General features: G+C 44.2%; 1 protein-coding gene across 1 annotated transcript in view; it reads left to right on the top strand.

Moving 5' to 3' along the window:
* The window catches only part of LOC119382310 (general transcription factor 3C polypeptide 2), a 370,071-nt gene extending 353,416 nt beyond the window's left edge, over positions 1-16,655 (top strand). The window contains exon 16 of the mRNA XM_037650013.2: positions 16,511-16,655. Within this exon, the coding sequence (XP_037505941.1) occupies positions 16,511-16,630 (120 nt within the window). The 3' untranslated portion in view covers positions 16,631-16,655. The remainder of the gene's footprint in view (positions 1-16,510) is intronic.

The following is a 16,655-nucleotide window of genomic DNA, read 5'->3' as shown; positions in this document are numbered from 1 at the left end:
CCGCGTTCCCCGCTCGCCCTGTGAGAATTAACGGCCGGGCTAGATGGAAGATACGACGCGCGTAGCGTCCCTCTTCGCGTTCCACGACGCGAGGTCGGTAGCATGCCCAACGAACGCCAACGAAACGCGATCGTGCAAGTGCTCCGGCTTCGCATCGCCTCATGGTCCCCTTTAGCGGGAGATGGTGTAATTTTTTTGAAATAAAATCACGTTTTTAGTGGTCCGCATCGCGTTAGCGCGCTTCAAATCTCCCGCCTGAAAATACGACTTTCATACGTCACTGCTGCCGTGCCCAACGTTGCCCGCTTTTACTGCACGGCCGCCGACACTAGTAGCAGCCGAGCGGAAGTAGCGGGACCCACAGCAGCAACAACGGCGCTGCGGCAAAGACTTGCTCGGATGGGCACATTCAAAGCCTTCACCAAGTTGCGGTTGGTCTCGTAATCCTCAGTACGAAAGTGCAGCGAGCACACACGCAGAGGTTTTGACTGTTTAGCACACTGGCGCAATGGCATGACACTAAGCCACTTTGAGCGTAAGGGTTCATTCCGCGGCACCCAGTGAAAAGACACACCGGTTTCCTTGCTGCAGCACTGGCGTTGTGCACCATTCGGGCATCCGGCAATATCACACGCATGCGGCATTTTGTCGAACTTTGTCAGAGCGACTTTCACGAGTGCGCAAAACACGCTTGGCAGTACGCGATCCCGAAACTACCACTGAGACGGGCGAGGCGCAGTTCGGCGAAAACGGAACCTTTGAACCACGCGCGCCGTTCCCCACGGCAACGCCACGGAGGTTTTGTTTTCCATGAATCAAGCGGAAACGAACAAACAGCATTTTATTACGTCTTTTGATGCTCGGAATGTTCTTTTTTTACTGCTACTAGTTTGATTACTAGTGATTTATTGTAGGCCGACTTCCCTACGTCATCGTGATCACTTCGAAAATGTCCCACTCGTGGCGCTCATCATGTGATACATTTAGCCTAATTTCTCGGTAAGTAGGGCACTGCTATTGATAATATTGCCGTTTTAGAAGTTGTCATACATTGGGCTTTCACTCTGACATAAATTGTTATTTGCCTTTAGTGTCCCTTTAAGGCGGCACCCGTTCGTCCCTCGTAGTCGTAGCAGTGCGTAACCTGTCGTAACGCTAGTACCAGATCTTGACCTCCGAGGTGGTGCCGGTGGGAGATTTTTCCTGTGCGTTGTTGAACAATAAAGAATTCGCAGCGTGCGCGTTAACTAAAAGCCGAATTCTTCTGTATCTCATTCCCCATTAGCAGCCATTGGCATGTTCCAGTAGGAAACGTTAGTAGAAGTGTAAGTGTTAGCTAAAAGCCGACTTCTTCTGTCTCTCATTCCCATTAGAAGCCATTGTTTACCTCCAAGGTAGTGCCTGGTTAGATATCTCCTGTGCGTGATTAAACAACAAAAATTTTGTTCAAAACGCCGTTGATTGATGAAATAAACCAACGAAAGACGCCAGATGTTTTCTAAAAGCAAAACGAAAGAACGCCAGATGTTTCTAAAGCAAAACGAAAAGACGCCAGCTGCTTAACGAAAGACGCCAGATGTTTTCTAAAGCAATGGTTTTCTAAACAATGAAAATTCACAGCGTACATTTAAAATTAAAGTGAGCTGCAAGTCGTCATAACTCATCGAACCTTTAGTATAAACGCGCCCGATCTCACGTCGGTGATGATGTATTGGGCAGAATTCACGGAAGATTCACGGTTTACCGATGAACCTCCGCAGCTTCGCCCACTCATCATCATTCACTCCGTGGATATGCTGTGATTTTTTTTTTATTATTTCGGCGATGCCGTCTGTTCGCCTGCGCGTGCGTGCAGATGGCAGGAAGACGCTGAGCAGACGACGCTACGCGGATGAATACATGTGGAGGGGCTAATCGCCCTTCCTATTGGCTAAGGGGCCCTGTAGCCTTCACAGTGCTGAAGGGAACTTTTGAGATGTATATGTGGGGATGCTCCCCTCCATACAATAGCAGATACTGCATTTAGACGTCAAAACAGTGGCGTCAAAAAGATGGCTGGCAGCCGCATTCATTGCAATGAATGGATAGTTGACTGTCTTTTGCTTGTTTAGAGACCTTGTTCGCGTGCTCGCGCAAGCGGTCATTAGCACACCGGCCAGTTTGACCAACATAGTAACGCCCGCAGGAAAGAGGAATCTTGTACACAACAGAATCGCAACATTCAACAAACTTTTGCCGGTGCTTCTTACTACATCTTTCCGTCTTGGTTTCTCTGTTTACCTGCTGACACAGGCTACCAAGTTTATTTTTGGCAGAGAATAACAACCTTACCCCAGCCCTACTGACCACCTTTTTAAGATTATGTGCCACCTGGTGCACATACGGGATGACTGCAACTGGTTGCTGGGGGTGTGTCGGTGATTGCACAGCTGCTGAGACCCTGTTCTTAAAGCTAGAAAGGAGGCTTTCAGCGATCTTTTAAAGATACGAATTTCCTATCAAAGTACTATGACGAACGTGCGCGTCTCGTTTCTGAAGCGTATCACATTTGTAAAGGCGGCGAGGCATGTGTTAGCCTCCCCTCGATTTCACTGCTTCCGAAGGAGATAGCATTTCTGTCGAGTTAAAAAAAAATTTTTTTTCTTGCCTTTGCGCAGGCTGACCGGTTTTTTCTGGTTTTTTGTTATGCTTTCGTTAGTCATGGTGATGTATAAATATGCGGACTGGTGGAATAAAAGCACATTTGGTTGATAGTCAGCGCCGTGTTTGTGCCCTTTCTTTGTCCCGTCTCGTAGCGCTGTTTTCTACGTGAAGTCATGCACCAACCAGCCCAAATCCGTACCCTAATGCGCACATTGCCTCCCTGCTAGTTTTTTGCCCCGCCGCGGTGGTCTAGTGGTTATGGCGCTCGACTGCTGACCCGAAGGTCGCGGGATCGAATCCCGGCCGCGGCGGCTGCATTTTCGATGGAGGCGAAAATGTTTGAGGCCCGTGTACTTAGATTTAGGTGCACGTTAAAGAACCCCAGGTGGTCGAAATTTCCGGAGCCCTCCACTACGGCGTCTCTCATAATCATATCGTGGTTTTGGGACGTTAAACCCCAGATATTATTATTATCCCTGCTAGTTTAGCTTTACCTACTGCATGCCTCTAGAACAGGAGGAATTTCTTTTAGGGGCGGAGCACCTTAGGGTCTCGGCGTGCATCGTGCATCGTCGTCTCCTGTCGGGACGATCCATTTGCTTGAGGGCAAGGGAGGGCGCCACCGCCTCAGCGCTCTCCGTGTGGCGAGAGAGAGCGAACGGCGCGCGTTGGCTATGGAAAACGCTCTTTCTGCGATGAACGCTGAACTACCAGCTCGCAAGGAACGAGAACGCGCCCTCGCCCGTGAGAGACAACGCTGCTAGCGAGTTTCTTGATTGAAATTCAAACATGCGGGCGATAAATTCATAATGAGCTACGACAAACTATGCATAAACGGAGAACTGTTTGTTTCGGACAGCGAAAAAGATGGCATCACTCCTCCTAACTATAGACGATTTTCCGCAGCTGGTTTATTAAATCAAACTAGATGGCGCCACTGGCGCCACCGCACCGTGGCCGTCCCCCTACCGTGGCCGTCTCCATGGCCATGCCCCTGCCGTGGCCTTTGGCAGCGCTGCTCAATATGTCTCCATCCGCGTCGCGTCGTCTGCTCGGCGTTCCCATAGCGTCTGTGCGCACACGAGTAAAAGCGAGCAGACGGCGCAGACGGCAGCGCCGGAAATGTAAACATGGCGGCACCTGTGGATGTAGTTTCCTTCCGCCTCGAATTTATCACGTCGTCGTCCTGCGCTGTGTGGCCCGTAAGTTCAAAACCTACGCATTTATTTGCTTTATATTCGCGTCCTGAAGCTTCGAGAGCGATGTACTCGTCGGTATTTTGCAGTATTTCCAAGATTCATTCTCATGTTGTCCGAGACAAGGCTTAGCAGGCATGGCTAAATAAACACAGCTGATCGCAATAATAAAGACAAAGCATACCTGACGTTTCTTCTCCAACGTGAGCTGACACAAAGCGATGGCCGATTTTGCCATTTATTTATTGCTGTGAGGACAGTGGGCGAGTAGCAAGCGCGAGTTCGGATCGAAGCGGGGTGTCGCGTCTGCATGGGTGCTGCCATGTTGGCTTGTAACCTCAGCTACTGGCGGTTGCTAATACAACAATTCAAGACATACACAATAAATACGACGCAGATTAAACATATCCCTTATCACTGTGGCGTGGTACGTACCAAACAAACGCAAATGTCTCAACGTTTTCAACTCTGAGGCGATTACATGTAGAACTATGTTTTGCTGCGCAAGCATGTGACTTGCTTACACCCTGCAGCAACCAGCTTGTGTAGTACGGCCACGGCCGCTTCGCTGGCCCAATGCGTTGGCTGGGGCAAATGGCTGGGGGAAGGCCAGTTACGATCACGTGATCAAACATGGCAGCGCCCGTGCGCCGCTGCGGAAAATCGTCTATAGTACCGAGGATCGGTCAAAAAACAGCCAAGACGATGCACGGACCTTGCGCCCGCGCCGCCAAAATACGAATCAGAAATAACGTTTTTAAACATCAATGCGCGTAGCATTTTACACAAAAAAGACTGCCTGAAAGATCTGCTCATTTCGCTTGATCCAGAATTCGTAGCTATCACCGAATCATGGCTATCCCCTGATATCCTAGATGTGGAAGTAACTCCCCCAAACTACGCGATTCTGCGCAAAGATAGAGAGACACGGGGGTGGGTGGAGTTGCGTTACTAATAAGCAAAAAATTAGTAAGTTTTACGCCACTACCCGATGTTGAAGGAGTTGAGGCAATATTCTGCAAGCTTTTACTCAGTTGCTATTCAATAACTGTCGGTTGTGTTTGTCGAAGTCCCGCTGCTGACACTGACACCATGCTTTCGTTGTACAAATACATGCATAATCATCTTCGACAGGGCCGAGTAATCCTTCTTGGGGATTTCAATCTACCTGATATCAACTGGTTAACATTGGCGCATCATTCCGCCCCTTCAGATGTTATTTTCGATATTATGTTAGATTTCAACTTACACCAAACAGTTAATACGCCTACTCGCTATCATGGGTTTGGTGGGAACATACTAGATCTGATTTTCCTGAGCAGTCACTTTCCCCCAGAAGAAGTAAAAATAGAGGTAACAGACGGAATATCCGGCCACAAGATGATGATTTGTAGTATACCAGTCAATAACAAAGGCTCCAATTCGGTGGTGAAATCCTTTCCCGACTTTCACAATGCTGACGATACTAGCGTTATCGACCACCTTTCACACGAACTATCCTCCTTCAACGAAATCTCCTGCCAGGCCTCAACTGATATTCAAATATTATGGCATATGTTCAAAGATAGTGTCTCACATTGCATTCACAAGTTCGTACCCTTAAAAGCGAAAAAGATGAAGAAACACAACCTATGGATAACGCGTGACGTCATTCACGCAAAACGAAAAGTGAAGCGGTTAGGAAAATCACTTAAGAAAAAATTTACTATGTCAACAAAAAACAACTTTGATGATGCCATGATTAGTCTGAAAGCAATTTTAAAGGCCGCAAGAGAAAATTTCTTTACTTACAAACTGAATAACTTCATAAAAACATCACCTACAAAATTCTGGAACTACCTCAAACCTAAGTCATCCGATGAAAAAACAGCTTCCCCGAGCGAAAGCCTAGCTACTGCGAACGCACTTAATAATTATTTTCAATCATTCTTCACACACGATAATGGCAGTATGCCTCATATGGATGCATGTACTGAGAAACATATAGAACCTCTTACAATCACCGAGTCAGGTATCCTTAATCTTCTGCATAATTTGGATGCCAAGAAAGGCTCTGGGCCTGACAATATCCCTAACGCATTTCTGAAGAAATACGCAGAATGGGTCGCAAAGTATTTATGTTTAATCTTTGACAAATCGCTGTCAACTGGTAGGCTACCAAAAGAATGGAAGACCGCTCGAATCACTCCTGTACACAAATCAGGAAACAAGTACGATGCAGCTAATTTCAGGCCTATTGTCAAACATATAACATCATTCCTTGACGCTGAATATATCCTAACACCCTTCCAACATGGCTTTCGCCGTGGATTGTCTACGGTGACACAACTTCTGGAACTTGTGCCTGGGCATCGATTCCAGAAAACAAATTGACCTTATACTACTAGACTTTTTAAAGGCCTTCGTCCGAGTGACTCATCAGAAACCAATTTATAAGCTTAAGTTAACGCTAGGTGACGGCCCGATAATTAATTGGATAACAGATTACTTAAGAGATCGTTTACAGTTTGTAGAAATTCACGGCCAGTCGTCTGATGCTGCCCAAGTGATATCCGGTGTTCCAAGGGGTTGTGTTTTGGCTCCGGTTCTCTTTTTATCTTCATCAACGACCTACCAACTAATATACATGTCAAAATCAGACTGTTCGCATATTACTGCATTATTTATAATGTAATTAACACACATGAAGATCATCTAGCCCTTGACTGCGCTTTACAAACAGTAACGAAATGGTGCTCCGACTGGCAAATGACATTAAGTGCAAAAAAATCAACCCTACTCATAATATTGAGAAAAAAGAATAAATCGTTATTCCCGTACAAAGTTAATAACACGGAAATAGGCGCCATCACTGAACATAAATACCTTGGATTAACAATAACTGAGCACCTTAGATGGAGTAGTCATATAGGCCACATAACAGCGACCGCGCTCAAACGACTCTTTTTCATCCCCTTCGATTAGCCCTCATAGATACCAAACTGTTGGCTTATAAAGCATTTGTAAGACCGATACTAGAGTACGCAAACATCGTATGGTTTCCTTTTACCAAACAAGACATCGCTAAACTTGAAGGCGTACAAAGAAAGGCAATAAGGTTCATTTTTAACAAGTATGGGCCACATGAATCACCTACGGTGTTAATGGAAACTGCTGGTATCGATACTCTTCAGCGCCGAGCCAGAATAGCTAGACTGAAATTTGTGTACTGACTTACACATAAGAAAGTAAATATTGATGCCACAAACTTCATCACAAGCTTATAAGCAGGCCCTACCAGACATAAGCATACACATATGCTCACTGAATACACCTTCCATACCGCCTGTTTCAAAAATTCATTTTTTCCATTGACCATAAGAGAATGAAATAACCTTCCCCTACATATCATAGAAAGCACATCACTAACACAGTTCTTAACTGCACTTCAATCTGCATTTTCGATGGAGGCGAAAATGTCTGAGGCCCGTGTACTTAGATTTAGGTGCACGTTAAAGAACCCCAGGTGGTCGAAATTTCCGGAGCCCTCCACTACGGCGTCTCTCATAATCATATCGTGGTTTTGGGACGTTAAACCCCAGATATTATTATTATTATAACTGCACTTGAAAGCGAACCTTGAACCCTGTTAGATAGTTCTGTCCCCCCCCCCTTCCTATTGATGTATGAAACTGCACCTGTCACCTGTTTTTTCTTAATGCATTTCCTGCTCTTATTTCTTTTCTTTTCCCATACCTGAAGCCCCACAGGATGCATTTATCGCCTCGCGCTAAAGCTCCACTATGTTAAAATGCTTACAATGGTCTCAAAATGTTTTTCTTTTCTTTTTTTTCCATGATTCTTTTTTTTTCCTTCCCTTGACTACGGTTTTATTATGCGAGCCTATTTTCTTTATATGCACATACTACTAATCGCTCTTGTGTTGCACTTTCTTTGTAACTATTTGTTGTTTCCATTGTATCACAATTTGTGTTATTTTGTATTCAACTACTGTATATGCCCTCCTGCTTTGATCCCTTTGGGATTGGCAGTACTTACAAATAATAAATAAATTAATAAATGAAAAGCCGACTACTCGCGCTGCCCAACCGTTCATCGGCCACCGCGTATATATAGGCACTGGATTTTGACCTGCAATGGAGTGCGGGTGGAAGATTTCTCTTGTGCGTAGTTTGAATTGAATTTGAATTTGAATTGACTTTATTTCTTCTGTTTACAACAGAAAGGAAGCAGAAGCTAAAGGCCATGTGGCCTGACAAAGGCTTCTGCTCCTACGACAGTTCGGCACGCAGGCCGTACGTAGAACACAAGTCAATGAAAATATTCTCTACATACAGATTCAACTAAAACAGTCACGAGATGAAAACGACATGTGTACAAAATACTAGAATCGCGAGAAGAAAACAAAACAAAAAGAACTACATAATACACTGATAGGTCATTTTTTGCCCCAGTCAACAACCAAAATTTGCAATTTAGACAAGGAAATGCACACACCAGCTTTGTCAGACAAACTCAATATTGTGTGAAATGAGCAATGTTTTGAATAATTCATTTGACACTTCCATAACTTCGTCGTGAAATTCGTGTATTCTATTGATTAGTGAAGGTACTTGGTAACATATTAACTGTTTCCCGTAGTTCGTTCTTATTTTTGGTTTTCTCAAATGATGTTGCCGTAAGCTGTAGTGCGGGTTGGTGGGTGCATCCATGATGTAATGTGTCCTGTTTTGTTTGATGTGCCGCATTAACTTGTAATAGTACACTTGATTTGCCTTTAACATAGAGTACTTTATAAAAACAGGCGGCGTTCTAAAGTTTTCTAAAGGTCCACGATAACCCTCAAATGCCCGTAGGACTCTTTTTTGCGGTACAATCAGCTTCTTATAATTTTTTTGTGTGGTAGTGCCCCAAATTAATATGCAGTAAGTTAGTCGGGAGTAAAATAGAGCGTAATACAACGAAATTTTCAGCCAAGGAGGAACCAGAGTACTTAATCTATAGAAGCAACCAACAGTTTTACTTTATTCTGTTACAGTTTTCTCGACATGCGTGTTCCAGGCCAAATCTTCCTTAAACCACACTCCTAAAAATTTTTGACATTTCACCTGCTCGATTATTCTATCATCGAAAACAATAGTTGCGTTGCAGTTTCGCGGTTTATTAATTGGGGCAAATATCATATATTTTGTTTTGGAAGTGTTCATTTGTAATTTATTCTGTCGTAACCAGGAAGAGAGTTGCTTCATATAGTTGTTTACTTTTAACTCGAGATCTGGGATAGTAGCAGCTTTAAAGAAAATGTTCGTATCGTCCGCGTACATAACTAATTGTGGCGACTCAGGGATATCACACAAGTCATTTATATACATGATGAACATCAGAGGTCCAAGTATTGAACCTTGTGGGACACCCGTAGTGATTTCAGCGTAAGTCGAAACGTCGTTATTTATGCTGACATATTGATATCGGTTTGTTAGGTAATTACGTAAAAGTTTGAGTGCGTTTCCCCGTACACCATACTTTTCCAGCTTATCAATTAATAAGTTGTGGCAAACCGAATCAAATGCTTTTCTGAGATCAACAAATAGACCTAATGTATACATTCGATTTTCAATATTCAATATTATTTCATGTTTAATATTAAGAAGCGCTCCTTCACAAGATTTCTTTTTTTTTTTTTGAAAACCGTACTGCATGTCACTGATTACGTTGTATTTATTAAAGAATTTCTGCATTCTAACGTTTAAGGCACTCTCAAACACCTTTGATAAGACAGGTAAGACAGAAATGGGCCGGTAATTTGTCATTAAATGTTTATTCCCACCTTTGTGGATAGGACACACTCGGGCTATTTTTAAAAGATCGGGAAATATACCGCTTTCAAACATTCTGTTTATGATATGAACTAAAACGGGTGCGATAATATCCGCAATATATTTCATTGGTTCTGGTTTGACATCATCATGCCCAGCAGAAACATTGTTTTTCACTTTGAGGAGTAGTTGAGCAACTTCAGTAGGTGTAACAGGTGTAAGTATCATCGAGTTAGAGAGGCTGGAACTGTTCACGATAGGTGTGGTCGTGTGTTCCTCCTTGTCAGGATACTGGGCGCTAGAAACAAAATATTCATTTAAAGCAGCTGCTGCCTCTGTACCAGTCAACACTCCCGTGGGTGTCTTTAGGCTGATGTCAGTGCTCTTTGTTTTCATGGCATTCAGGTCTCTGACTTCATTCCAAACTTTCCTTGGGTCATTCTTTATTTTATCAGATAATTGTGCGTAGTACTTAATTTTTGCTTGCTTCAGTTCAGCATTCACCTTATTTCTAAATTTCCTAAAGTCGCTAAACAGATCAGCACTTCTACATTTTACAAACTGGTGGTACAGCTTGTTCTTTCTTATTATCATTTTTAACAAGTGAGCATTTATCCAAGGTTTGCGTATCTTCCTATTCCTTCGGTAGCGTGGTTTTAACGGAAACGCTTGGTCATAACAGTGGATCATTTTTTCAAAGAACAAATCGTACGCCGCATTTGGGTCTTGCTTTTCAAACACACATGACCAATCTGTTGATAGGATCAAGGAGCGGAATGTTTCCAGTGCTGTGGCATGAAAACTACGCATCAGTATTACCTTTCTCCCCTCCCCTCGCTTACGAACGTAAGGAATGAAGCAGAATAGGCAGATGATCGCTTATCTCAGCAGATAGCAGTCCCGCAACGCAGTCAGTTGGGTGTATGTTAGTTATACATATATCAAGTAGTGTACGCGTTTGTACAGTGAGCCTGGTAGGTTCCGTAATTACGTTTGCGCACATAAACGAATTAATTAAACCAGAAAGCTGTTTAGATGATGTGTCATCAGCCATCATATTTATGTTTACGTCACCCATTATGACGAAGGGGGAAGACGAAAGACTGAGGAAATGCAAAAGCTGCTCTAAGAAATTGCAAAACGTGAGTTTGTTTCCCAATGGAGGCCGATATATAAGCACAATTGTGACATATTCTAAACGTATCATTATACTTTCTACGTTGTTCGTTACATAAGAGAATTCTTGAACTAGCTCATGTGCAAGGCATTGTTTAACATAGACTGCTACACCACCACCTCTGCTGTTTGTTCTTACTAAACCGTGGTATTCATAATTTTCATAGTATGGGGGGTCATCATTCATGGTGAGCCATGTTTCACAGTAGAATAAGATGTCAAAACTGTGCGTTATTGTCTCGAGCAGGCAATTCAGTTTGTCCTCTTTGTTTTTAATACTCCGCACATTAAGGCAGAAAAGTTTAAGTAGTTTGCTATTAGAAACTAATTTATTGAACGATGGAATATCGTAATATGCACTCTTCATTAGATCAAACTAACTATTAAACAAAAAAACAAAAAAAGCCACAATGCTCACGCGGCCATTTTTTCAACGTCGTCCAGGCTGGCGATTCGAACAACTGGCGAGTTTTCGTCCTTGCGTACGAACACCTTGCCACCAGCCGTCCACACGAACCGCCATCTCAGTTCCTTTTTCCTTTCTACGGCAGCACCAAGAAGGCGTTTACCATACCGAGTAAGGTGTTCGTTGACGAACACCTTGGATGATAGTTGAAATCCTAGTGCTGTTGTGTCTATTTTTGCCTTCTTTGCTTTGCTGAGAAAGGCATTCCTCTTGGTTCTGCGAACAAACCGAACAATAATATTTGCCTGGTCATGTCTAGCAGTAGGCACTCGGTGGCAGATGTCAATATCGGCCTCCGAGACCTCTTCTTTAATCAACTCCCCCAATTGCGACACTATGGTTAGCGGTTCGCCTTCAAGTGGGATGCCTTTTATTTCAATGTTATTTGAGCGTTGGTATTGTTCCAGTTCCTCAATTCTGCATGAGAGCTTAGCATTCTCGGCGCGAAGATCTTGGTTTATTTTTAGGACCTGCTGTATTTCTGCTTTCAGCTCAGCCACTTGTTGAAACTTTTCCTTGATACTTCTCAAGTCTGCCCTGAGTTCCCGTCTCAAGTCTTCAATGGCTTTAGCCTCCTTCGACATTACGAGAACACAGGAAATCCTAACAAACAAGAATCAAACAAGTACAGAAAAAAGAAAAGAACTGACAAGTTCGGCAGCAGTGCAAAGTTTGTATAACTTATTGGCTTAGTAAAGATTTACTGCTCACCTGCAAGAAGCAGAGGCAAAGGTTAGATGTTGCTCCGTAGTGCACCGCTGCCGAACTGAGTCAGATGCTCGTTCCGTTCGCAGTTTTATGCTGTGGTCTGTGACACGCCCAGTCTCGGCGCAGGCGCAGAAGGATAACTCCTGCTGAGTGATGACGTCCTGTCTCTTGTAATCTATCGCTCGGCCCTTGCACAGTCGTGGAAGAATGGCTCCAACCACGTGATGTCCTAGCTCACACGTGGCACTGCAGACGATCAACGGGGCGGTAGTTGGCGGTAATGTCTGGACGCAAACTGCAAGAGGCAAAGTTTACATGTTGCTCCGTAGTGCACCGCTGCCGAACAATAAAGATTCGCAGCGTGCACGTTAACTAAAAGCGGACTGCGGGTCTCTGTGTCTACGCTTTCTGCTGTCTTTCATTGCCCATTCACTGATTTTGCTGTGGGAAACACCGGCGCGCACTGCATGCTTCACCCCTCCGCAGGTTTCACGTTAGTGGAGCTGAAACACCCTTCCCTACATGCATCGCCCCTCCCAGATTTTTTTGCCAGGCTTTATCCTGTGCCTCACTTACACCACATATATTGTGCTTTCGTATTTTGTAAATAGATGCAATATAACCCTGTTCGCTAAACAATATTTAAATGCTTGGAAAAAAGGAAAGGCTATATGAGCGCGTGGCATTGTATCCTGCCACCTCATTTCGAGTGAGAGAATGTCCAGATACGTCATTAAACCATGTCGAGAGTGCTAACGTCGTGAAGCAGCCTTGTGAAGTGTAGTTTGCTTAATTCATTTTAAAGAAGCAGTAAACGCTGTTCATACTTCCTGTAATCTTTAACAACACACATGCTCGATTGATATTTCCAGCCCTAAAAATGTCCTATTGGACCTTGGGATTTCTACAGATCCCAAAAAACGTGGTTGGTCTATAAATACATGTGAAACTCTTTAAAAGTCAAAATTCTAGAGGCCGTGTATTTAGATTCAGGAGCACGTTAGAGGACACCAAGTGGCCGATTCCAGAGCTCTCTACTATGGCCACCCTCATAATGACATCGTGGTTTTGGGACGCAAAACCCCAACAATTATATATTACTAAAAGCAAATATGTATAGTGCACAGTTTCCTGGAGCAGCTACATCAACTCCTCCCCTGTCTTTTTTTTTTTCCTGCCATGTTCTAATTGCCTGTAGCTTATCCACACCTGTTGCAGCAAAAAGGAAAAAATTGGCTTTTTCTTAAAGCACTTGGTAGCATACATTTGAGTATTTCTATATAAGTTTGGCCCATGTGCAGTGGCGTACCAACTCGCGAGTAGGGGGGCTGGAGTTGCTCACTCTGTACACCGTATATATATATATATATATATATATATATATATATATATATATATATATATGTATGATTTGAGGTGATTATATTCATAGAGCTGATCAAATGACTTGCTTTTCAAAACTGTTTGAAATCAAGGAATAATCTGCACAGATTGTGCAGGCTGGGCCGCCTTACCCCGTGACAACACAGCAGTGTTTAATAACGTTTTGGGAATATTACCGTGAAGTTTAAAAAGTGCACCCTAATTTAACCTGTTCATCTGAGCATTGCATCAGCAAACTTCCCAGTTTTAGTTTGGCGTTGTAGATACGATGAGTATGAAGAACCAGCTATGACTCTTGTACCTTAAATTCTCACTTATTAAACAAAACATCTGGCTGACAAAGCAAGGTACTTCACAGAAGTGTTCAGGATAAGCCGAGTGCCAATTTCTTTACGGTTAGAGCCCTCTAATATAAAGCCTTTCTCTTAAGAAGAAGACCAAGTTCAGTCGATTAATACTTAACCACATTGAGCTGGTTGTGTATAGTTATAAGATTGTAAATGACTACGAATTTATATGCTAGGTGTCGTTCCTTGCCCCGCTACTTTTCCCAGCTTGGGTTGGGGGTTGACGGAAAAGCGTTGAAGTGGCACTTTACTCCTCCCCTCCGGTTCCTCCAAGTAAATAGCCCACATAAACTGTGCAAGCTCAAATAGTCTTTGGAAAAATGTGGGCGACTATAACTTTAACCTACCCCGCATTGTTTCCTTCCGTATAGGTCATTAGCTGTTAATGATTGGCCGAAATTTTCTGGGTCATGCTCACAGCACTTGCTCGTAAAACGACCCAATAAATGACGCGTAAGTGATCCACCGCGTAATTACCACTTACGCATGACTGCGTAAAAAATTCATAATAATGAACTATTTTCAATACGGCGTATTGTTTGTCATTGGTTCTTCGCTATTCGTCAAAAATTTTGAATGTGCCATAAAATTGCCTTCATGTTACGCGACGTCACAAGTCCGCGAAAACTCGCGGCGTTAAAATGAAGTGTGCACAATAAGCAGCACATTACTGTGCTGAACAATAACTCATTTTTTTTTTTTCGGAATAGCCAGGCAGCGTCTCTTTTTGAACGTAATTTAAAGGGGCCCTGCAACACCTTTCTTAGTTATATTGGAATAGTCTCATTATTGACGTATGACTCTTCACGAGTCATATGCCGCAAAATTTTTTTGAATCCGTCAAGTCTAAGTGGTGTTACCAAATTATAGAGATCACGTTCCGCAGCTTTCTCCCTCAACTCAACGCCGCGAGCGCGCGGAGAGCTAGGATCTAGTACACTCTAGCTAGGCAGCGACTCGAGGGAGGGAGCGCAGACGAGCGAGGCTCCACCCAAGAGCGCCGGCGGAAATTTTTTCTTCATTTTTTTCTCTCTGACGTCTGGGCGCAACCACGTGGTCTGTGCCGCCACTTCCGGTCGGCTTGCGTCGTTCTCGTCGAGCGGAGCCGATATCGCGCGTGCTTGAAAACTGCACGTCGGTTTGGTAATGTTGGGTGTGCACCTCGAACGCCGTAGTGTTTTCCATCGCTCTGCCAACCATGGAAGCAAACCTGCGCGCTCGTTTGGAACGAATGACAGCTTGAGATCGGTTCGGCCCATACTCCGATACACCGCCTCGTAAGACGGCACTGGCAGACGACCCCGAAGCGCCGCCATTACCGGACGCCAGCATTGTTATCGGAGACATGCTGCACGGCTGCCTCGGTCGGTCATGAGAACGTGCCGATGATGCAGTTCCCAGCTGACGAGGCAACACTCGAACGGCTGCCACTCTCAACGGCAACCGGCGATGATCAAAAGCACAGAAATATTCACGTTTTCGGCACTGCGCATGGCGAAGAAAACGGAACCACGCAACTACGAGCAGACGAGCTGTCGGTGAGACCGGAAGTGCTAATATTAATGTTTGTTCGGTGTTTTTAACGCGATAACAGAATATAAACATACATATTATCTACTTACTGAACGCGAAATTAACAACCAAAGTAATAATGAGGGTGTTATCGTGATTATAACATCAGCCAATGGTGGAACTGCCGACAATCGCGTCATATTTTGCGGACTAATACATCATTTGTCGAGAGAAGAGGGAGCGATTTTCAGCTGACTTTATAAGAAGGCTTCCCGCCAGTCACATTGGCAGCGGCTGCTTATAGTAGCAGGCGAGATGGATTCATATGTGTATAACAGATACTTTCAGTTGTAGTATGCCGATGTTGAGGTGTTTTTGCTCGTGTAAAACTCTCTGTGAACTCATCGTTACTCACAAAGAGGTAGAGAGAAAAAGAGACATTCTTAGGAAGAGACACAATCCTTTGCAGGTGGGCACCCTTAGTCCAGAAAACCGTGGACGCTGATCATCTCCCTGGTTAGGTAGAGCAAGTAACGGGGCAAACTTGAAAGCTGGGCTTCTCAATGTGCTCGAGTCCACTGCCTTGTTACAAGGCGCCGCAATCGCTGCAGGCTACCATATGATAAGCCAAGTGAAGCAGGCTAATCGGATACAAAATTATGAATCTATTTTAATGTCCTGGCTAGGCACAACTAAAATACTGGACACTTCTGCGCACTCATCAAGTCACAGCAGCTTGGATATGGAGCAGTGGCGATGCTTTTCGGTTTCAAAGAAAGAAACTGAATTTCCTGAAAAGGGAAAGCGTTTGATCGGGCTATAAAACGTTTAATGGTTCCCGTCCATATTTGCGTCGCCGATTACTTAAATTTCAGGCCATGTAGAACAAAATAAAATCGTGACAGATTGCTGTAATGTTATAGAGGCCCAGCTGAGCGATACACTCCTCCGCAATGCTCGAGCGCAAGGCGCGCAAGCGTGGAATAGGCAGCCCGCACCCCAGGTAGCCTATATAGTGCGTGGTCATGACAAACTGGGGACAGTCGCCACAGCAGAATCGCACGACAAATTTTATGACATAATTACGTTATTGCTGCGTTCAAGTAAAACTTTGCCTGACTTGTTAGTTTCCCAGTCTGCAGCCGCCAATAACCACTGTCGAAAGTGTGGATACGCCTATGCCCATGTGCAGATTTCAAAGTACGGGTGCTGTGCGCGAGTGATCGTGAGGTCTTGCCATTGAAAGCAGTGTTTTGTGTGCAGGTGTGCTGGAGCCCGAACCGTAGTAGCGCCAACTGGCTCTTTTCAGCGGGACAAGCAGGCGTGGCTCGTCTTTCATGGCTTGGGCTCTACGGTCAGAGCCTGGAAGATGCCACCTCGTGATTTTAAAGGAAGGTTCACACCACCT

Source organism: Rhipicephalus sanguineus, chromosome 2 (genome assembly GCF_013339695.2).
Source record: "Rhipicephalus sanguineus isolate Rsan-2018 chromosome 2, BIME_Rsan_1.4, whole genome shotgun sequence".
Lineage (NCBI taxonomy): Eukaryota > Metazoa > Arthropoda > Arachnida > Ixodida > Ixodidae > Rhipicephalus > Rhipicephalus sanguineus.
This window is presented reverse-complemented; position numbering and strand designations above follow the sequence as displayed.